The sequence below is a fragment of the Mugil cephalus genome, chromosome 18 (assembly GCF_022458985.1).
Source record: "Mugil cephalus isolate CIBA_MC_2020 chromosome 18, CIBA_Mcephalus_1.1, whole genome shotgun sequence".
Taxonomy (NCBI): domain Eukaryota; kingdom Metazoa; phylum Chordata; class Actinopteri; order Mugiliformes; family Mugilidae; genus Mugil; species Mugil cephalus.
The window spans coordinates 14,360,893-14,385,136 of record NC_061787.1 but is presented as its reverse complement, the minus strand read 5'-3'; the positions used below and the strand labels follow the sequence as shown (position 1 = coordinate 14,385,136).

The 24,244-nt window shown below is 39.5% G+C and overlaps 2 protein-coding genes across 2 annotated transcripts in view; both read left to right on the top strand.

Annotated features, from left to right (window-relative positions):
- The window catches only part of LOC124996045 (vasoactive intestinal polypeptide receptor 2-like), a 36,269-nt gene extending 14,132 nt beyond the window's left edge, over window positions 1-22,137 (top strand). The window contains exons 4-13 of the mRNA XM_047568860.1: window positions 2,465-2,562; window positions 12,932-13,029; window positions 14,021-14,159; window positions 15,248-15,398; window positions 17,209-17,269; window positions 17,364-17,433; window positions 18,533-18,624; window positions 19,001-19,139; window positions 20,156-20,197; window positions 20,290-22,137. Of these exons, the coding sequence (XP_047424816.1) occupies window positions 2,465-2,562; window positions 12,932-13,029; window positions 14,021-14,159; window positions 15,248-15,398; window positions 17,209-17,269; window positions 17,364-17,433; window positions 18,533-18,624; window positions 19,001-19,139; window positions 20,156-20,197; window positions 20,290-20,463 (1,064 nt within the window). The 3' untranslated portion in view covers window positions 20,464-22,137. The remainder of the gene's footprint in view (window positions 1-2,464; window positions 2,563-12,931; window positions 13,030-14,020; window positions 14,160-15,247; window positions 15,399-17,208; window positions 17,270-17,363; window positions 17,434-18,532; window positions 18,625-19,000; window positions 19,140-20,155; window positions 20,198-20,289) is intronic.
- On the top strand, window positions 15,783-16,351 carry LOC124996046 (small nuclear ribonucleoprotein E). Its single transcript, XM_047568861.1, has one exon. It carries the CDS (start codon window positions 15,910-15,912, stop codon window positions 16,189-16,191), a length of 282 nt encoding a protein of 93 aa, XP_047424817.1. The 5' UTR covers window positions 15,783-15,909; the 3' UTR covers window positions 16,192-16,351.
- Window positions 22,138-24,244: the final 2,107 nt, after the last annotated feature.

Genomic DNA, 24,244 nt, shown 5'->3' with positions numbered 1-24,244 from the left:
ATAGGAGAAAAAAAAGACTTTTCACTTAGCTTTCTGTCTATGTTTACATCTTCTTCTTTCTTTTTTTTTTTTGTAATTTGGGTTTATGTACAGTTTTAAAATATCCCTTGTATTGCGTTTTGGCTGAAATTATTGTTTTCTGCGTCTAATTCAGTTGCTAATGATCATTCTGGATGAATAAACACATTTTTAAAAATAACTTCAGTCAGTGTGCTCAAATTTAAGGCCTAATTTATTGTCTTTAATTTAAACTGAGATTAAGTAGGGACCCCCTACATACTGTATGTGTTCTATATTAAACTCAGGCTAGTGTTATTTATAAATATATATTATTATCATCATTTTGCATTCAATATTAAGGTATTCAAATAATACACAGGTTTAAATATATATTTTTTTGTTTATTGCAAACGTGCAGCAGTAAAGGGCGCGTGCAACTGCTGTAAATTAGGATACATTAGCTGAATACATTAGCTTAAGCAACAAAACATTGTTTACTTTTTTTCCAAGGTAATGCTTAACCAAGACCAGCAGACTAGGGATGCAAATCACAGTAGCATAAACTGATTTTGATGTTAACATTAATAAAACTCAGTAACCAATCACTGTGTGATGTTCTGGGACAGGTCAGGACAGTCTGCAGACAGAGAGCTCTGAGGCTCTGAGAGCGAATCGGTTCGCCTGAAACTCGTCCAGTGAGAAACGTTCCGCAGTGCAAAAATAAGTGCGATTAAAATGCATTAATTTCTGTGTAGTTAATTAATCTTAATTTTAAGCCAAGAAGACACTTAAAAGACAAACGAATCCAACAAATTGGAGTAAATATATACATAAAATAAACGAAAAAATAAACACACACCTGGGGATGAGTACTGTAAAATGAATCTACAATATATGCATTTGGCTGCAAATTTGGCAATGAGGTAGGTAAAGTGGGTAAAGAGATATTTGTACTCCTCCACAAGCTCTCCAGGTGTCCCATGGATTGTAGTGGTGACAGATGTAGCCAGCACCAGCTGCTTGCTGGAGAACGTCACCACCATCTCGTTGGTTTTGCTGACATTCAGCTCAAGACACAAGGTATCACACGAAACTCCTGAAGGGGGGTTGGGCCGTGAGACAGCCCTGAGGAGAGCCAGTGGAGGTGTGTCATAGGTGCAAAAGTAAGTGCACTTCTAGATGTGTAGGTTAATTTCAAGGCCAGTTTAGAGTCCATCTGTTCAGGAGTGAGTCCAATCAGTGTAATGAGCACAGATAAAAGAGGTTTCTGAGGACCTCCGTTAAAGTGCATCAGCCTGGAAAAGGTTCCATCTCTAAAGAGTTAGGAAACAACAAATCCACAGTCAGACAGATTGTGAATGAATGGAGGAGATTTAAGATGATTGTTACCCTCCACAGAAGTGGTCTATCGACACTTGGATCACTCCAAAAATAAGACGCATGATAGTCTGAGAAGTCACAAAGGAAGTCAGGGTAACTTCTAAGCAACTAAAGGCCTCTGTCACATTGGGTAACAACAGTCTATGTCAGGACTGACACCGAGACACAAACACATTCACACTCCATCAGTCAATTTAGAAACACTACTGAACCTAACACGCACAGTCACGGGAAGGATATAAAAACTGGCCACTGCAGCACCAATCTGATAACCTTGAACAATTGGTACTTGTGAGAGAAAGAATCAGCCATTGAAATAATAACAGTAACAATGATATCTGTAGATGTTATTTCCTCAGTTGCAGCATTTTAGCCTCCGTGCACAGCTGTTCTCAAACCGAACATGCATACTGCTGTAGAGAGCGAACCAAGTTTATTTACAATGAGGCGGTTTAGAATCACAATCCGCTCCGGCGGCTGCCAAAAGCTGAGGACCTCCGACATGACCGTCCTGCTCGACTTCAACTTTATTTACACTGAGGCTTCTATTTCATAAGTTCAGCTCTGTACGTTGTCACACACAAATGCAACTGAAACACAAACAGGCTGAAAGCAGAATAACGTGAAAACAAACTATAAAACTTTCTTAACAATGACGCACTAACACCACAGTCTGCTTCAAATATAAAAAAAAAAATTTAAGGTTGGTATTGACTTCTTTGTGAGTGCGCTGTGCTGCAACGTCTTTAGCTACGTTAGCAGCGGTCCTGCTTGGAAACTGTAGGAGCAAACTAAAATGTTTCCGTTATTCTGACATAAATTATCATACTTTATTCCAAAACAAAGAAAACGATTAGTGTTTCTATTTCACATGCTGCTGCCAGTTGTATTTCATCATTTCACCCTGAAAATGATGCTAAAACTCTAAACAATTCAGATTATTTGACGGCCACTTTGAAAGATGTCTCCATCGCTGCTTTTTTCTTGTTTCTTGTCCTTTACGTTTTCTATTAAAGGACTTTTTTCTAGAGGGCGGATGTTGTATTAATGGTTTCAGGGTCCAAACGATGTTCGTCTGTTTCAGGTAAACTCAGCAGGAACTGTACAGAGAATGGTTGGTCCTCCGTCTACCCTGTCATCAGCGTCGCCTGCTGGTCAGACAACACAGACGAACCCAGCGAGGTGAGCCCGGCGTCTGAAATCATTAACGTCTTTGTGGAGTTGTGTTTACACAGTACGCGTGTCTGTGTGTGTTGGCGCGGTCACCGGCTGCCGGATGAGCTGAAAGCGTTCAGGTTTCGGTTTGTCAGTGTGACCTGAAAGGTTTTTGGTTTTGTGTTGTGAATCTCACATCAGAGGTGTGTGTGTTCACTTTCATATCCCTCTCATGCATCTCTGTGAAGGCACAACGCTACACAACATGAACATAGACACTTACAGACGAAAGTAACACTCTCTTCTGCAAGCGATGAAACTCCCAGATTAAACCAGTTCACATCAAGGTCAAATCAGTTGTGGTTTATTTTAGCCGTTTGCAATTTGCAACCTTGCTAATTGGTTGCATGATTTTTTTTTTTTTTTTTTTTATACACTGATCAGTCTCTCTTGTGCCTCCAGCACAGTTATGACTCATCAGAGAATTGACATGGGCCTTCTGAGGGTGTCCTCTGGTGTCTGCTAACAGGATGTTGTAAGTGGGGGCCTTTGGGTCCTGTGGGTTGAGAGGAGGGTCCTCTGTGGATAATCCCACTGGATTAGTTTGGGCTCTAGTGAATTTGGAGGCCAGGTTGTGCTGTTTTGCATGTTTTTTGAGTTGTTCCGAAACCATTTTTGTGTGTGTGTGTGTGTGTGTGTGTGTGTGTGTGTGTGTGTGTGTGTGTGTGTGTGTGTGTGTGTGTGTGTGTGTGTCAAGCTACATCGTGCTAAGGTTGGCTGCAGCCATCAAGGAGTGTAATTGCTATGGGATGGGGGGTGTCTGGTCTGTTCTAGGTGGGTGCTGCATGTCTCAGTAACATCCACATGAATGTAATTCATCATTTGGAAAAGAAGACTTGATATTTTATAACAGCTTCTGGAACTAAAATCAATTTAAATCCTGTTAAGTGCAGCACATTTGACATGAATCAGCCTTACATTGATTCTGGTTCTTCTTTTCAGTGCTTACTCCACAAAATGAGAGAGAAACCATCAGATCAACAGTTTAAATTCATTTAAAACCTTTTATTTCCCCCTAAAATTCCCTTCAAATGATATCCTAAATGCAATACAGTTATCAGTTTGGCCTGTCTGGACTAATATAAATGTAGCTGCTTCTCCAGTTTTCTAGAGTAAGATGATGATTTATTTTGCCATAAATACATTTATACACTATCATACCAACTTAGCCCAGGAGCTAAATGCTTTTATTTTGGGTAGTCTTCAGCATCCTTCTTCAATCACTGAGCTGGTGTGACAATATAAAAGTGCTTTTAATACCACAACCAAGAAGCACGTGTGAACCTTCATCCCACAGGATGGGCCTGATGTTACAAAGTGCAAACTAAACGTTCAAACTGTGGCATAGACGAGTATCTGCTTTCTGGTTTAAACCAGTTTAAGTGACTGTGCTCTATAACCAGTAGCAAAAAGCCACAGACTCAGTTTTGAAACAGCTGATCTTCGGGTAATCACATTCTAAAAAACGGTGAACAAAGGTTGTTTAATCTGAGCTTTAACTCTGAAAATATCTAACTTCAGGGTGACAATCAAGAAATAAATAAGTACTTAGCGTGTGTGCTTTCAGTGAGTGAGAGAGACTTTACAGCTTGTTCCAAAATGTGCACCATCTCCAAACAAACAACTCTTTGCGGTTCTGATTCAGCAGTAGATGGAGATCCGTTAGAGACAGCAACTGTTATCCTGTAATAATGTTGGTGTTTATTTACATGCAGTATTTAAATGCTCCCTCTTGGAGTGAAAACAGAAAGAAAAGGAATGAGAAAGAAGAGAACAGTGGTAACTGAAGCTATAATGATGAGCTGTAATAATACTAAATAGCTAACTGAATTCGACTAATCTGGTCTTAGCCACAAAGAGATAAAGTGAATAGGGTGAAAAGAGTTTGTTGACTGGGGCCCTGATAGACTTTTGAATCACCTCTGTTTGTTAAACTTCTTTGTCCCGGCCTTCGTGGAAGCCAGTACTGGACAAAAGGGAGCCAATTCCTCTGTGATAAATATTTCTGACATTGATACAGAAGGGAGGTGGCCACTTGAAAACCGCAATGATCTGCCGCATACTGCCTACTGCTGTTGGCTAGGCTAGTTAGCTGGTGTCTTCTCATTGGTCGCTAGTTGGTAGCTGACTGCTAGCCCTTTTTTTGTTTGCTTGACATGTAGTCGCATATCCCATCACTTCTTACCTACTGCTGTTGGCTAGGCTAGCTAGCTGGTGTCTTCTCGTTGGTCGCTAGTTGGTAGCTGACTGCTAGCCCTTTTTTTGTTTGCTTGACATGTAGTCGCATATCCCATCACTTCTTACCTACTGCTGTTGGCTAGGTTAGTTAGCTGGTGTGTTCTTGTTTGTTGCTAGTTGGTAGCTGACTGCTGGCATGCTAGCTGTTTTTTCAGTTGGACTGGGTTTTCTACATGTGGCACATCGTGGCACAAGGGATTGCAACATCTCATCCTGTGTAATAATGAATGTATACTTTAATATGTGGACATAGTTGACTCATATCTGTGCTTTGGGCTTAAGGCTGAACGTAGAAAAAGTCATATTTCAGACACGACTTCATCTGCTGCCGAGGTGCATGGAGGAGGAAAATGCATAAAGGTCAAGACTCTATTGAACTCTGAATTAATTTTTCAGAAGAAGATGAAGCTTCATTTACATGAATTTGTTTTAATGTAACAAAAAGCACATCTCAAGTTTCTAATCTAATCTCAGCTTTTTAGAACAATAAACTTTGAGACACTGCCGTGAAGAAATGGGCTGATTTCACTTCTGCTTCTGTGTATGAGTGCGTGTTTATCTGTCCATAGAAGAGAGAGATAAACAAAGAGGGAGGAAAGAGAGTTTGCTGGCTGACAAATCTGATCACTCCACTCTCCTCTTCTTTCTCTCAGACCACCATGAAATTGGCCTTTTCCTTCATCGTTGCCTCAGTATGTTTGTGTGTGTTTCTCCTCTTGTAAGGGCCAGGATGCATGAGATGGTGTTGCAGCTTTTGACAAGGAAATCTGAAACAGCCGCTCTCATTAATCAATGCTTGCATGTATTCTCTGCCTCCGGATCGTTTAATTAGACAGAGATTAAACAGAAGATACAAGGTATTACTGGGATGTTGCGCTGAGCTGACTGTAAATCACTTCTAAGTGCACAAATATGACAGTTAAGATAAATTATTTCAGTTTGCTACATCAGAAACTTGAAGTAATGTGCTCGTATCTATAAACCGTCCTTTAATGATGAGGGCAGCTGAGTTCATGAACTACCCATAAACACTTGCACTATCACTGTAAGGCCAGTGGGGAAGATAAGGGATGTAACGGTCAATTATCAGTTCAGTTCTGGGTCAAGTTTAGTTACTCTTGGAGTTCTGGATGTACTTCGTAATAAAAGTAAAGTGGCTGAAACACTAGTGTAACCGGATGAGGGGACGAATGAATGGTGTCTTCTTTGTTTGCTCGACTTTTTGCTTTTTCAACGTTCGATTTCAGGAAGGTCGTAGGTCCTGGATCTGTGAGGAGAGCCTCAGTCAGACCCTGCATTATCATCGAGTACCTGTTATCACACCTGTCACTAAATGTGTGTGCAAATAAATACCGACATTGTCCAGTCAGAAGAATATTATAACAGCTGCTGTCTTGTATCGGAACCACGAACAGCTGTTTGTTGTGTGTTCATCTTGGACTTGGGGAGATGACGCAAATGTGTTCAGCGACTGGATCACTTTGCACAGTTCTCAGATTCCAGTTCAAAGCCTGTGCAAGGTCTTCAAAACTCTGTCCAAGTTAATTATTTGGACTCTTTTGAATTAAGATTTCTCCTATGCCTCACAGAAGTGTTTCTTCTTGCTGCATTGGCCTTGATAGTGCAGAGGAAAGTGATGTTCACTGGGCTACGTAACCGATAAATGCGACTTACTACTCACTAGGGGTGGCAAAATTTTTAAAGTCAAACGTTATGTGTAGAAAGTGAAGTTGACACCAACTAGTTACTGATGACATTACTAATGACAACACAGTGGAAAGGCCTTGAAAAGTCTTAAATAGAAGCATATTTTGCGGATTGCTCTTAAATTATATTTAAAATCCATATGTCCATTTACCACTTCATTCTCTTTTTTGTTCAATGTGTTGGTGGCATTCACAGTCAGTTCCATGTGGTTCTTTATGAAGTTTAACTATTAGCATTATGCACAAATAAATCTACGAATGAAACCTGGAAGTGGAACTACATATATAACAAGGTTTGGGCTGGCTGAGTTTATTAGTTTATTATAAAAGAAGTCTCATCTCAAATGTCTCCAGACCATTTGTCCACAATAAATTTTGTGTTTTTGCAAGTAACTCCAGGTCTCTGATTTTCTTTATCTTTTCGTACTTTGTGTATAATTTTAATCCAAAATAGTCTTAAAAAGGTCTTAAAAAATCTTAAATTTCACTTGTTCAAACCTGTAGAAGCCCTGAATATTGTTGACCTGAATACTATATTAGAATAAATATTCTGAGAACAGACAGCTCATGTGATACATACTGTACACTGTGAATATGTATAGGCTGTATAATAACAGCCTGCAACTCACCATCAATATCATAATAGTACTCCACGGCATTTTGTAAGACAGGATAGTGTAGCCAGGTTCAAATAAATGCAGTATTTCTCTGAAGCTGTCTCTGTACTGCAGCTGAAGGTCTAATAACTTTGACAATGAAACTCAACAGCAAACAGCTACATCCAGCTCACTCCCTGCTCAAACATAAACACTGCACGTACAACCTCAGACACAGACAAGCTGACAGCGTCATCACACACACAACACGTTTTTTGAACCACTTCTACCCTGCCACAGTGAGGCTCTTGGCCAACACAAAATAACTGGGCATTGTGCAATACAATGGTTTAATCTTCCCCTCTTTTGATATTAGGTTTTATGCACATTTTGTATGTTATACAGTCGTATATGTCTTTTTTTCTTTCCTGCGTGTTTTTGTCTGCACCTGTTCCTGTAGGCGAATGTGTGTAGGCACAGATGGCAAATACAATTTCTTGATCTTGATCAAATTGTTGGGCGGTAACAGAGGTAACAGAGGAAAATGGTCATCTTTTCTACCTCGTCCCCTTTTCACTGTATCGTTAGCCTAATAGCAAAACAGGAAAAGGCACATTTTTTAGCAAACACGTTGGTATTTTTACTTGTATTGTCACAGTAAGTCAAAAACTGACTCAGTTGCTTGTGCTTGATATACCTTTTCTGTTGTCACAAAAGTACAGAAAGCATTTGACAATGTTTTTCCATGCTGAGAGGAGATTTTTCAGTGTATATGTGAGCATTTGTTGTGCGGCGAGACACTGGCTTAAGCTCCTCCTGCAGAGTTGAGGGGTTCAGTTGGCGCACTCTGCTCTCTAATCCACCTTTGTCTGTTCCCATATCTGCTTTTTCACAAGGCTAAGGTAAAACTTCTTCAAACGTTTTTTTCCCTTGCCTTCGGCCGACCCTGTAGAGGATTATGAAGCCGAATGACACAGCTGAATATTTGACCCTGTGAATGTTGCAGGTGGTCAGAGAAACTCAGACTCAGACTTTTCCCCGTCTGCTCTCCGTCTATTACTGTACATGCTGCCGATGTATGTGAGCGTATGTGTGTGTGTATAAAGGCATGTTTGTGTTTGTGTCTGTGTAATTTAACCATCCCGTTGCCCCAGGGTGCCCCGTGTGATGCCACGGAGCTTATTTTCTAACCTCCCTAGTTATTGCTCTTGATCTCGGCTGCATTCCGCGACCCTTTGTTTTGTACTGAACTTTAAACGAGCGTCTAACAGCCCAGTTTAAGAGAATATCCGGAATCAATACCCTGAAATGAATGCCACACACACACACCTCATCTCTTTATTTTATTTGCTTTAGAGTCATGTTATTTTATAGCATGGAAGCCAAACAAACATCCCCTACTCATACGTATTTTATGGAAAGTTGGTCTGGAGTTGCTGTCAATAGGCTATGTTTTGTTATATTTTATTTAAATTTGTGCTTATTGAGAGAAACGTCTGGCTGGACTTTGAAGCTGAACTTACTGCTCAGTAAATAATAATAATAATAATTGATGTATTGCTTTACACATTGTTGCTGCTGCACTGGTCACATCCTGGTTTGAACAGCAGCGTTAGTGGGAATGAGCACATTATTAATGGGTTAAATTCAGCATCTCTACACTTTGCGACTTCCTGCAGATAAGGAAGAGATAAATGCCCTTCAAACTCTCCCACCCTGTCAGCTGCAGATGTCTATCATCTTAACTGGGAACAAACACTGTTGTCTGTTGTTGTCTGTGTGTATTATTCCTTTCAAGAGACGTCGCGATTTCTAACATCTGTTACATCCTTAATCTCTGTTTACAGTATCTTTTGTTCTCATCTCTGTGCATAGATAAATTAACTGAATGTATGAAATGCTGTTTGGTCTCTAAGGTTTTCATTTGTCAAATGAGTTTTGGCTCATATACATTGCGTGTACACACAGAGATAATGCTGTGACCTTGTTTGTCGGGACGTGATTAATCGATAACAGATCAAATCTACGAGAAACGGCTGTTTTGTGCGAGCATATGCGTCTGCAAGCTTGCACACAGAGCATACATGGGCCCAAACAGATGAAAATAAGGGCAACAAGAGCCGCTTGAATACATTTCTTGAATGCTACTCTAACAACAGAGAAAAGGATCAAAGAGCTTACATCCACAGATGATCCTAGTTAAAACATAACTCCCAAGCCACTTGAATAAAACATCTTCAAGAAACTACAACTCCAGTTGCACCTTATACAACATTTACCCTTACCCTGGGTAACTCTTACAGGTTAACTGTCATTATTGACAGTCAGGCTGAAATAGGTCTTTGGTTTAATAGATTGTCTAATTGGATAAGATTTGGCTTGTGTATACTTACTCACTCTTAGATGCATTGTAGAGTGATAGAAGCAGCGGAAGCACACATTTGTGTAAGAGAGATGACTTAGTATCCCCGTATCAACAGAAACAAATTAATCCAGAGCTGCACACACACTCGACGAAACACAGCGGACGTTTGAAAACGTTTCCCAAACTGAGGGCTAAACATCACACTGGTCCTCACGCAGATAAGAGCACGTTTACACACAGCTGGCCTGTGATCCTGTCCAGAGGCCTCAGGTGTGGGATTCCCGCTCTCTGACTCTCAGCGGGGTTTCTGTTCCTTTCCTGTCGAAGGTTTTCCGTCTGGAAAACATTCGGCCGAGACCAGACGTCACCGCTGGTTCTTTGCTCATCCTCGTCACATACAGCAGACGCAGCTAATCGTCCCCCGTCGTCTCTGCGAACGGATGCACCCACGAGACGTGGCAGGGGCTGTGGCGGTGGGGGTGCCAAAAACACAATTTCCAACACATTTGCACTATGAGTAAGAGGCCTGCGGAAGTATGAAGTGTGAGCAGCGACATTTACTAAACAAAATCCAAAGTGAAAGTGCTTATTTCGCAACATTCGTGTCATATATAAAAATTTTGGCTGACTAATACTGACTGAGGTCGTCTGGAAACCAAAATGATTTCCCCACTTCCACACGTTAAGTGGTGGTAAGTTTGTCTGATTTGGCTTTATTTGGTGAGGGACGGAGGAGTAACAGGAAAATGTCTTTAATTATAATAACTTCATGCATGATTAACAAATCAGTCCTCGCGCAGCGTTCAAGGATCCAAATTACCCGATGGAGCATAAATGGGACTACTACATTTGAAGAGCAGTTCCCAGCTTTCCATCGGGGTAGAGATAGTCCTGTAAATTTATACCAATCCAGGAAGCTCCTCAGCCTAAAGTTTGATATCATTTCAATTCTCCGGTGTCAGGGAGAAAGACAGAAAGGCTGAGCTCGCCAGAGTTTATGGATGAGATGCATTTGGACATAGAAGGCAGTGAGGCTGCAGCAGACCAGAGCCAGCGGGTCATCAGCTCCCAGCCAGAAGACCTGAGAGTCAAACACTCAGGAATGAGCCGCCGATGCCAGGCTGTGACGGTCTGTGTATGCTCAGATATTTGTCTATGTGTGCGAATATTTATAGTGGACGGACAGAGACTGGAGGAGGACTGAAATACTTTATTGCAGTAAAAGTAGAAAAGGCCACAAGGGAAAAATGCTTGTGCACTAGCCGTTTTCCTCAAAGATGCTCCTGCCTGTGTCAGCCCGTAGTTTGTATTATTCCCTTGATCGGTTTACTTTACGCGTTACTGTCAGGGAATACACAAACATTTAATCTTCAGCGCCAAGACACGATTGCACAATCCTGTTATACCTGTTTAAAACAATTATCCTTTGTCAATGTTTGCACTGAAATGTGATACAAGTTGTGTGATTGGTGATGTTTTTGGGACACTTCCAATCAAATCCAATCAAAAAGCAAGCACATAGCATTGAAGGTTTGGCCAAATATTAAGTAAATGAATGCACAGATGGACCAACGATTGTTAAAACTGGACTACTTCGGCCTCCTGAAAAACATGGCAAAAAAGGTTAAAAGGAAACAATGAAGGAAGGAAAATATAAAGAAAGATGAAGGGTAAATATTTGGAGGAAACAGGTTAAAGCAATCTGTGAAAAAAAAGTGAAAAACGTTTGGACAGAAGGACTTTTCAAAGACAGGACAAAAAAAGATTTGCATAAATACAAATAAGGACAGAGAGGACATGGAAATGTCCAGAAACATTGAAATTAAAATGAAAGAGCATCGTCTGAATGACACTTAAGTAGAGCAGCTGCAGACATATACATGTACATGCAGTTGTACCTCTTTGCATGTGCGAGTCTGTGCCTGTAAATCTATTTTTGAGAGGACTCTTGGGAATCGTAAAGCGAGCGAGCGTCTTTAAGGAGCTCGTTAAAGAGCGGCCGATTTCCCTTTTAGCCGCAGAGTCGGTTTTTAGTGTAAGAGTTTAAATTGTGGCGGGTGAATATGGCTGTGCTGGAGAGGGTTGATGCAAGTATAGGAGGATAAATGTGTACATTAGTGCGTTTTGCATGTGTGTGTTCAGTTTGTGTGTGTGTGTGTGGCTGGTTAATTGCCAGATGTTGTGTCAGTTTTGGGGAATGTTGTTTATAGATGATGAGAGAGCGATGAACGCCAGGCACCGACACGCACATGCACACACACACACACATACACATACACAAAGAGCGGGCAGCACTACCATGACTTCACGGCCCAGATCTTTCGCTGTGTATTGGCTTAAAGAGGAGAGGAACCACAGCTTTGAGATGGACCAGATCCTCATTCTGACCCTGACCCTGTTCTTATTGTGAAACAGCCTCCACGCTCTGCAAGAAGAAGCAGGAGAAGTATGAGTGTGTTTGATTACATTATCTCCACGTTTCACTGCTGAGTGGTGTGGGAAAAATATCGACTTGTCTGTTGTTGAACGTCTAATCTCCGGTGTATCCTGCCTTAATCAGACTTTATTCATATCAGAATATGGTAGCACATCTTTTGGATTTTATGATGAGGCCTGTTTCAGCCAATACAGAGTGAAAAAATAAATAAATAATACGTCTACACGTGATTGGAAAGTCGTGCAACCAACCAGAGCCACTTTGTTGTGAACAAATTCAACTGGATGGCACTCAGGCACATTCGCTGTTACCGTTACCGGGCTGGTCTGGTCTAGGTGGGTGGTACATGCCTCAGTAACATCCAAATGAATTCCAGGTCTAAACGTTTCCCAGCAGAACGCTGAATTACCACAAGATGATCAGTGGTATTTACTCCTCCTGTCCTTGGTTTTAATGTTGTGGCTGATCGGTGCATGTGCCCGCTGGTCATTGCCTGTCATTGCTATGTGTAAGTTTTGCCTTTCCCCCTACTTTTAGTCATCGGAGCTGGGAAAGCTTTGTTCTCTAGGAATGTAGCTCATTATTAATGTTTTCATAAAGGCGAAGATAAAATTATTTATTTGCTGTCTGATTGGGTTTTATTCTCAGAAAACGACACAGCTCAGAGCATGAGTCATCACCAAATCACAGGGGGTCTAGTATCTCCAGGCTACGACTTTGTTTGCTTACTGGAGGACTTAAAAATAAATATTCCAAGAGCCAATTATTTATTTGACCAGAAGCAAAGAATCTAGAAATACCACCCTCTAGTGGCGACAATTGTCTTAAAAACTTTTCCCTTTTTTTATGCATTCAAACTTTTACTCTACATGGATCCAAACAACGTAAATGAAATGCTTTAAATAGAAGGCAATCCAACTGGGCTTCACATTGGGTGATCGTCAGCTTTGACGGGTGCCCTTATTCTTCCTGACTTCTGTGGTTTTGTGTCCAGCTGGTCTTCTACAGGGCTGTGCAGATTCTGTCGACTCTGGGCCACAGTCTGTCACTCATCACTCTGCTCACCAGCACCGTCATCATCTGTTTGTTCAGGTAAACAGGCACCGATTTTCTGTGTGTTTTGTGCGTCGTCTTGCGTCACCGTTTATAATTTTGTGTGCACGTGCATAAATGTCAATTAGCTCTAAGTAATGAGAAAAGCCTTTAAAACAAATGTGCTCAACTACTAAGGACAAAAACGAAGGTTTCTTATGATTGTGTTCGTTTTTTTAAAATATATATTTCACATTATAAGCATCTCACACATTCTTTCTTTAAAGCAACCACCATGAAATAACCACTGAATTTTATGCACTAAAAATTACACCAGTGAGATTCTTTGTTAATAAGTCATTTGAAAGTGCACTTCAGTTACTAAACACTCTTATTAAAACTTAAATGCTGCCCCATTTCAGTCAGAATCAGGCATGAAAAACGGTTTCAGTATCTGCTACTTTGAGGCATTTCTGTCACAGGAAATTTAGTAAAATAAGTGCACAGATTAATATTTGGTTTACCATAAATCATCCTGAAGAAGGCTCGAGTATGTTATACCTCCTTGTGAAGTTAATTCATAAACACGGAGTTCTTAAGTATTTTTTCTAAGTTAAGAAACATAAACATCGAGGATGGCTGTCGACAGCTCATAGTCGAGTCTGCGTGCGCGGCTCTAACATTCATTTACTTGTCATGAAGAGGCTTTAACCTTTAGCATCCCCAAGAAGTCAAGATAACACGGATAAATTAACTCAGGATGCATTAAGGATCACTCAGGTTATATAACATGAGTCTATTTATACACTCTTAGACACTCACATGCCATGTGACACGCAGAGGGTGATAACAGTTTGTTATAAACCCTGCGAGACTCCTCGGCAGCTCGGCCTGGATCGACTCCAGCTGTTCACTCGGCCGCTATCAGCGTGTTTAGATACCACATCCTTCACTGGATTCACACCCCGACACTCTCTGTAAACACACTTCTCCACATGTCTTTCTGTGTGTGTGTGTGTGTGCGTGTGTTTGTGTGTGCGCGCATGTGCAGGAGGCTCCACTGCATGAGGAACTACATCCATCTGAACTTGTTTGTGTCGTTCATGCTGCGTGCCGTTGCCGTGCTGACCAAAGACACCCTGCTCTTCTCAGAGGATGAGACCACAGACTGCAGCACGCAACCGTCACTGGTGACCTTTCAAACACACCAAACACACAAAGTGGACCGCTTTTTTTTGCACCACTCAGATTTTTCGACGTTTCTGCACAAAAATGACCCAAAACATTTCAAGTTTCACTTAGAGTGGAGCCAATCAAACAAACAAACCAAACTATGCATTTGTTTATTCAGAAAATAACCCAATATCACATACTGTATATGTGTGGTGCAAAAATAAGTGCATGTCTTGTATTACAAGTTACCATTTCCCAGTCAATGTAATGGGACTCGTTCAGGTGTCGTTCAGTGCCAAGAAGAGTCACTAGTCTGTAGTTTGCTGGACGAGCCAGAAGACTGTTGGGAAAATGTTCTGTGGACAGATGAGAACAAAGTCTAATTATTTAGTTTAAATGAGATGCTCATGTCTGGAGACTAAACAAAACTGCATTCCGCTCACGCAGTTTGTCTGAGGTCTCTAGATAAACTATGAGAGAGAATAGCAGGTCGACCCAAATCATTTTTCACAGTTTTTACCTGGCGTCTTGTCCCTGGGAGCAGTTTCTTTTGTATCCAAAGCACCTGTTGCAGGATTCTTTGTAATTCTTGAGGTTATGATTCTCTCTGATGCAATATTTGCAGTTAGAGTTTGCAGTGAGACCAATTAAAAGCCTCGTAATTATGTTTTGTTTATTTTTTTTGTTTAAACATTTAAAGTACCTAAAACATTTTCAGATTAGTACGTGTTCGGATACAGTCGGCACTAAATAGAGATAACTCTCATAAAAAATCAGATTTGTTTAGAAAGCTGCAGACATCTGTTTGCACCTGCTCATTCATTAGCCCGTGTACAGGTTGAGACTGACTGCATTGTATATTTCACAGCATTAGATGACCACAGTGACACAGAAGCTAAAAAACACAAGTTTATTATCGTCCTCCGATTTCACCTGGCGGCAATTATTTAGTCCTGATAGGGGGAAAAAAGGCCTATAAAAGGCAAATCACACAAAAACAAACAGTGTGTGGCAACTAAAAGTGAATAAATTCTCCTTAACTCATTGAGAAAACGTGTCTCATCCCAGTCCAGAAATAACATTTGGGTTTGTGATGTTGTTGCAGGTGGGCTGTAAGGCCAGCCTGGTGTTCTTCAACTACTTCGTCATGGCCAACTTCTTCTGGCTGCTGGTGGAAGGTCTCTACCTGCACATGCTGCTGATCATCATCCACACCTACTCCACCCGCCTCTCCGTCTACATGCTCATCGGCTGGGGTAGGCTGCAAGTAGAGCGCCACAATTTGATTTAGTCCGTTTATAGTCTGCGGCCACATTGTAGACAGACAAGTTTTTTTAAAATGATTTTTAAAGGTCATTTTAATTTAGTTTTGAATTTTGGTAAAATCTTTCACATATTAGTTAAAGAAAATACATTTTCCGACTTTAAGTAAGGGAAAGGAAACGGTGGTTAATTTATCGAAATGTGGAGTTGATACGGCAACAGATTGTTTCCATGAGGGCAAAATCACGATTTTATTTAAAACATGATTGTATCTGTGTCTCAGGATGTAGATAAATAATTTGTTTTTCTTATAAGTTCTCATAAGTTCTAAAATTGACAAAATTTTGTGGTTTACTGACCTCAACTTTACTTAAAAATATCATTTAAGGAAGTCCGCCATTGAAGCTAACTCACAACGTGAGTGGTACGTTCGAAGAGCACTGGTTTAAAAAAAAGTTGCAATTTTTTTCATCATATACCTACTGCTGGTATATCGTTGTGGACATGGCGTACAGAGGACAAGGAGGACAGAAGGTCCAGAAGGTTATGGTGCAGCCCATTAACCTGATTTTCAGGTACCTGCAAAATCGCTCACGGATCCAGGTGTGGTTGTATGAACAGGTGAACATGCGGATAGAGGGCTGCATTATTGGATTTGATGAGTACATGAACCTGGTTCTAGATGATGCAGAGGAAGTCCACATGAAGACTAAGAACAGAAAGCCACTGGGGAGGATCATGTTGAAAGGAGACAACATCACCTTGCTGCAGAGTGTGTCCAACTAGGACGATGGAAACGAAGACCAAGTGTTTTCTATTCTTTCTTTCTTTTTTTCCCTCTAAATTTTGAGTATGTTTGTGTTAATATGACATGAATATTGTAATATTTTCTTTCTTCCTTATGGTTCCATTTTGAAAATAAAGTTGTTTTTTCTTACAAAAAAAATATATATATCATTTAAAAAAAAAATGTAGGTCAGCTAACGATTAGCAGCACATACACAGCAACTACTTTCAAGATTTGTTCATGATTAATTGTAAAAATAAAAAAAAAATATATATATATATCACTGGCATCAATATCGTGCACATCTTAAGCTTATTCAATAAAATGTAGATTCTGTTTGTGCAGTCACTTTAACAGAGCATTTAGCTCCATTTGTTATCTTTATGCTAAGCTAAGCTAAGCTAACCCCTTGTTTGTTTTTGCTTGTTTGTATCTTCATCCGTTGAGCTTCTCACTAGATCCACTTATGCTGCAGCAAAGTTTCTCCAGATGTGTAGATATAATCTTTTAAAACAGCCAGAAAACCATGAAATAAACTTTAATCTGCTTTTTCTTTTTATACTTTAAAATAATAATTCACTTTAATTCACTGAGTATGTTGAGCTCTGCTGTTTATTATAATGATGCCCTTTTTGAAACCTCCCTCCTGTAGATCTAAACTCTCTGTTAGATGCCATATTTCTGCACAGAGTGTCTTGCAAACACACACAGAGTGCGTCATGCTGGCGAAGTGGACTCCTGTTTGTAGTGAAAGGTCGTCCAGTAAACAGTCCCCAGGTCTCTGCGTTCGCTCCGTTCCGTTCTGTCCCAGCCGCTGCCATGTGACACCTCCTTCCATTATCCATCACCGCTTTACCAACACTTCCGTCCTTAATGCACCAGCGTTTAGCCCCAGCTGTTTAATGTACATGTGCGCGTGTAGAGACATGTCATATTTCCTCCGTGGCACCTTGTGAGGATGTTCTAGCATGCAGAGAATCTAAACAGACTCCGTCTTCTTCTCCTCTCTCTTTCAGGAATCCCTCTTGTTTTCATGGTGGTGTGGATCATATGTCGGATAAACATGGAGGACACGAGGTGACTCTGCAAGTAGCGGTAGTTGTAACGTTGTTGTCATGATTTCCTGCTAGACAAATACTAAAATCCTCCCTGAAATATTTATTACTTGCAGGTGTTGGGAGGTGAATGACAACCCCGTCCCTGATAGACTGATCAACTGGCCCATCATGGCGTCTATCATTGTGAGTTTTGTCTCACTGCCCAGACTTATTAGTGTTTAGTAATGGCGGGGAAACGTCTTCAAGAAAACAAGTCCAGTTCCCTTTCTCTTTCATTCATTTTCTGTAACCTCTTGTTATCTGGAGCCAATCCCAGCTGCCCCAATTGTTTTCATAGTTATACATTAAATGCAGGTTGTCCTGCAATAAATAAGAAAGGAGGAAAGAAGGAAATATTATCCTGTGATTAAAGGAAATCATCTTTCAGGACAAACCTTTATTTCATCAAAATTAAATGAAAAAGAAATTGAAGTTCTATAAGGATGGTTGTAGTGGTGGAGGTTGAATAAACACTATGGACATCCTGAATGAATAATGAGAAGCTCCAATAAGAGTATTAATCTAAATAAATATTGCGCCTGTAAAATGAAATAAATTTTAATAATGAAGTGATAAATAAGAACATTTTATGAGACGCACACACATGTGATGCCCTGAGGATGTCTTTGGTCCCAGGTCTCCTCAGCAGGTCGTGGTCGTGTGTTTCCTCTTCTTGTACAGACGAGTCCGGTTTGTGGTTGAATGTCTTCTTGGCTTTTGGTGCTAATAGTTGTATATTTTAATTCAAGTATGCTCTCATTACTCCTTAATGCTGGATCTTTCAGTGCTTCCACCATCTGATACTTGCATTTATAAACTGTCTCTTGTTGTCATTGAGAAAACAAATTAAAAACAGAGGTAAGTTTTAGTTTCCTCCATAAATTATTGTCATTCGGAACTTTAATTTTTCTAATCTGTGTATTTTTTTTTTTTTAAACTAGTGGGCACAGTGTGATTAATTGTGGATGACATGTTTCATGTTTGTTTCCATGCTGATACGTGTGATTGGTCTACGGTTATACTAATGGACTGAGTCCCATGTAAATGAACATTAATAAGATCTTGTGTGTGATTGCAAGTCAATCAAATGGTCCCTTTAACTAAATGTAAAGATGTTTTTAGGAGTCCAAACTCAACCCCTTACTAAAAATTACAGTAATAATTCCTAGATTCAAATTTTAAACTTTCTGGAGTCGATGAAGACACTTTTACTGAACTCTGTCTCTGCTGTGTTTCTCTACAGATCAATTTCCTTCTGTTCATCAGCATCATTCGTATCCTGGTACAGAAACTGCGCTGCACTGACGTTGGCGGAAATGATCAATCTCAATACAGGTACACTTAGGAATCTGCTTTACCCCAGAGCTATTCGTACGGATTAGATTTATGAACGTTTTAAAGCCGTGGCAGCCGTATCCAATGTCCTCCGCACATTAGGAAGCCATTATTGTATTATCAGTCGTGTTTTTAAACTTGGACATCTCTCACCCAGACTGCTTTCTGCCAGATAGATAGACCATTGCTTCACATCATAAGGAGATATAAATAAGGCCACTGTTTTTGTATTGTATTTAAATGCATCCTGCTTATGAAGTTTTTAAGTTAAGCACAATTTTCTGCATTTTACACTTTTAACACTTTTCTTAGCAAAGTTTTTTCGTGAGTTTAGTAATTCAAATCAATAATTTATTGACTTGTGTGCGTTTTCCAGACGTCTGGCTAAGTCCACCCTCCTGCTGATCCCTTTGTTTGGGGTGAACTACGTTCTGTTTTTTTACCTTTTGGAGCCAGACAATCCAAAATTGAAGAAAATCAAGATCATCTTTGACCTCGGCCTCGGATCCTTCCAGGTACCTTGAGAATGCATCATTCCCAATATACATTATTATCATTAAAAGGTTTGATAATGCTCACAAATCTTATTCAGAGAAAATACTAACTTAGCTTTAAATCTTCAAAGAAAATAGAAGACTTGAATAAGAAACACAAAAATACCTTCGAGCCTGTTTAATTTACTTTAAACAGACATGTTGATTTCATTAGACTCACTTCATAGACCTTCCACAAGATTCATCTTGCCAGAGTATTAAAAAATAGGAGTTATATTTTTAGGGGGATCAATGTGTTCAGTAATTTAAACGGGTGCAATTTCTCATACAAGATCTTTATAAAAAAAAAAAACTTAGAAAGTCCCCCAGATACCCACACACATAGAATTCATGCATAAAAGTATGGATGTCCGACATTGACTTTTTGCCGATATCCGACTAATTTTAGGTAGCAAGCAACCTGTTAGCCACACTAGCTACACTCTGTAGTTGTTTTGGCTCTGGATGCGGTTTGATAAGGTCATCAATCGTGCACCGGTAAATGTCTCGGGACCCCACAAGCAGCAGCAGCAGGAGCGCGCAGCAGCACAACCCTGGCATTATGTTATCTGTTTTCATTATCGGTGGCAAAACCGACAGATATTTCAAAAATAAGCTAATATCGGCTCATATTATCGGACATTCCTACATAAAAGAAATGTCAAACCCTTTCTTTTTAACATAGTGATTGTTTTACTGACAGAGTGTGCATCAACTGTGAGAGCCTCATTTATCCTGAAGTGTTTTTAATTTATTTATGTAGTTCATCATAGGCCCCTAAACGGGGCCCAGGGTCACTCCTTCAAGTTATGCATAGTTTCTCTACATATAAGAACAAGGGTCTTTGAGCCATGAAGGTGCTTTGGGTTTAAAAGGTGACTTCTACTCCAACACTGTTCTTCTGACCTTAATGTCCTGGAATGGGAGTCTGTCATTAACATTGTTGTTTAATTTAAGGTCTGAAACATAAAACTGTTGCGTATGTGTGTCTTTTTTAGGGTCTGATCGTTGCCGTGCTCTACTGTTTCCTCAACAGCGAGGTGAGCCATGCGCAGAGTTTTTCTTACAAAGTTTAGGTACTTTTTTGGAACACATAGAAACACGTAACCGAAATTTGTTTCGTCCATAAAAGGTTCAGAGCGAGCTGAGGAGGACGTGGAGGAGTATATCTCTGAAGCGCTACGTCAGACGGGACTACCGGCTTCACGCCATGTCAATGAGCCGAAACGGCACCGAAAACTCAGCTCCGGTTCCAAGGAACTCCCGAGCCCAGTCCATCCTGCAGACTGAAACCACCATGCTCTGACCAGGAACAGAAAGTGGTCTGTTTTAATGAAGACTTTGAGAACTGACGTGTTCAGAATGAGTCAGACTGCAGGAATTCAAGGACAATTTTATAGACATATCATTCGCTGCTGCGAGGCCTGCAGATCTTTCTTTGGTGAAAGACTTCTTGTGTGCCTCCTGGAGTTTTTATTTTTATCTTTTTCTGTTGCGTCTGTCATATTGATGCTCAGCATTTTTAAGCTCATAAGCTCATACACACACGTGAAATTCTGATGTGCCTGATGAAATCTTTGTGGAAGAGAAACCTGCATCAACAACCAAATTCTTACTCTCAGTGTCAGTTTCGTGTGATTAAACAGGCTGCAAATTCAATCTTTCCTTTAAAAATACAAAATCTACTCTCACTTGCCAAAACATTGGGTATACCAGTAAAAACAAATGAATTCTAATGTAACGGTCCTGCACTAAATCTTTGCTTCGTGGCTGCTGCAACGTTTAGTTGATGTTGACTGGAGCTGGTGTTAAACTGGACTGGAGTGAACACGAAAGTGTTTCTGTTGTTTAGCCTAGCCCACTGACTGAAGTGACAAAATATTAGGAAAGTGTGTCACTTCAATAGTACAACAATCCATAGCCCCCACAATGAAAACACAGTTGAATCAAGAGTTCTCTCAGTTAAAAAAAAACATAAACCTTCATGGAAAGAAAATTGAATGCAGGACTGTTATATTAGCCCTAATAAATCGTCAAGTGAGTGTATGTCAGAGAACAAAATCTTCTCTACTTCGTAACTGAATGTAGACGTCTGTTGTGCAGCTGTTTTCAGCGTGTTAAACATTTTCTACTCGCTTGGATAGCCTTCAACACAAAGATTTTATTTTTTATTTTTTACCAAAGAGCAATATGAAATTTGTTAATTATAGAAATGTGAAAAATCTGCGTTCTTGTTAGACTTAGTTTGCAGTCCCAAGATCTGAACTGAATGTTTCCGGATTACACCAGAAACATACAGATTATTGCGGCTCATTTAAGTCTTTCCTTTTTAATGTGTGCTTTATGTATGTTTTTATTGATAACAAATTCTGGAGTGAACAAAAAATGATCTCTGAAGGGCATATTATCTGGAAAACTGCATTTAGACCTTAATGGAGTACTAATGTTATTTTTTTAGAAATTCATTTAAATGAGTTTTGCCACATTTACTCGACTATAGCAGAATTTAAACAAAGTAAACCACTTAGGAAAATTACATTTAACCAAAACAGATGCCTTTCCTCAAACATTATCCAAAGTTACTCCGTAAAAATCTTCTTTTACGATGGAGCAACACAAAACAATCTCGCCTTGTACAGACTCGCAGTTGTGTATTTTATGTCACTTATTTTTCACACATAACTAGTATTCATGGTTGTGTATAAAATGCAGAGGTGGAGTGAGCACAGATATTGATTTATAAGCTCTCGAAGGCAACTATAAACCTATGACTCCGTACGTTTAATGCGTAAAATAACAATAAAAATATAATAATGATAAGAAAATGTTTCTTTATTTACCTATGTGAAAATCTGTCTTCTGCATTGACTGAGAGACAGTGGAGATAAGACTGTTCCCTGACTGGGAGATCAAGTTTCTCTTTACTGCATTCTTGTTACTCTGTACCTGTTCATGTGTAATGACAATAAAGTTTAATCTAATCTACTCAGAAACATACAGCATTATTTACACCCATTCTAAGTGCTTCACTGGCCATAAACTGAAAACTCTTTTTTTAAGCGCTTTCCTCATTTTACATACACTTGCCTGTTCCTATCTCATGTTTGTGTTTCACTGTGCAATCAGAGGTCATTGAGGAAGAGGTTAAACTTGATGTAAACCAACAGTGGAGCTGGTTTATTGTTGTGGACTTTACGGTTCTTGTGAGAGGGGTCACATTTACTTAAGATTGTGAAGTCTTTCAGCTGGTTGCATTTATCAGACAGCTCACCTTAAAACCCTGACTTATAGATGGAAAACTTGCCTGACACCTGTTATAAAAACTGATTGATCCACCGCAACGCCAGCTTACAATACGATAACCAAATATTTCAGGTGTTGTCATTCTATCTCTCTGTCCTTTTCACCTCAGTACTATCAGTACATGGCCTTGTTTTTCTTGTCAATACTTGTAAAATTTGATTGATACCGAGAAAAAGAAACATCACATATACTTTTTTGCTGCTGTTGTATGCACATGCGCAGTTATCATCTCTTTAGTTCAGTGTATTCACAAATATTTGTTTATATGTTTGTCATCAAACGTTTTAACATGTATAATGTTACGAATCATTAAATTAGGAGACGCAATAATAATAATAATAAAAAAAATGATGACATACCTATTCAGGAGGCCATTTGACAATAGGTCCCGCCCACAGTGGTACAAGCTATCTGATTGGACACGCTACAGGAAACGGCCATCCTGCTAACCAATCACTATAAAGGTTTTCTAACCTCCCGGTGAAGTTGCACTTCAAATTGCGGTAAGAAATTTATGATTTTCTTAAAATTTTGTTAAACACGTGGCTAAATCAACATTTGTAACTCGCTAGCGACATAATCCTTTTTGAATTACTTTGGAAATGTTTACAAAAAAATATGCAGTAGGGACGTTTGTCTTCAAACGTTAGCTATATGCTAATGCTGCTAAAATGTACTTGCTTGTTTTATTAGTTTTTTTTTTATAGTAATTCAAATTGTGAGTACTAAAGTTAAAGGTTTCTCAGGTTACTTTCAAATCATTTCTGTGTTTCTTGCCATGAGCTAAGTTTAATTTTAGACAAAGATATGTGATTGATCCTCAAAAAAAAAAGCAAACACTCTTATTGTGTTTTAACATGGTGGATTAGGTGGTGTATTGTTAGTTGTATTTTGCATACAGTTTTTCAGAATTTCATGCTGTCAGCACATTTACGGTGCTGTTGATCAGAGGTTATAATATGCTTCTGCAGAGAAATTAAATCCAGTGCATGCAGTGTTTTTACTGTTTAGGGGGTTAAACACAGCAGAAGTGGATCTGCACTTGCTGGCGTGCTCTGTTCTGATTAAGCGACATGTTCCTAATTCAAACTTATTCCAAAATATTTTGACATGTCATTAAATATCCTGGTTCTTGGTGTTTAACCGTTGGAAGAAAATTAAAGAGATATATTACCAGATATACTTGTTCAACTGAAATAGGAAGGCAGCCATGGAAAGCAGCTTTCTTTTTTCTCGTTCATGATAATAATGAGACAAGCTACAGTAAGCATGCTTACAATCAAACCAAGATGTAATTTAACACTAACACAAAAGTTATTTCACCACTCATCTTTTGTATATGCCATGACCTGGATGATTGCGAATCATCCCAGAAAAGGTTAAGTAAAGCCGCATTTTGTCAAAAGTAAAACACACAGATTGCTGTGTTTGTTGTTTTTTTTCTGTTTTCACTGCTGCACTATTGTTCATACTGGTCACAGCCACAGGATGGCACCAAATTCAAGTGGTGAAATTAAGTTTTAAATCTGTTCCATCTGTGAGTTTACTATTACTCATCACCTTTGGCAGCTTAGATGCAAACATTTATATTCAGTAGTAATTTAGCTGATAAAGTGTAGACTATACAGTTTTTACTACTACTGGAGATTTTACTGTTTTTGTGTAAGCACAGTACATTGCAGGCAAAACATTTGACTTGATCTACATTTTTTTGGTGCTTTGTTCTCTCAGTCTTTGAAGCTGTGTTATTTGCGTTAGAAAAAACATCCACACGCTTACACCCA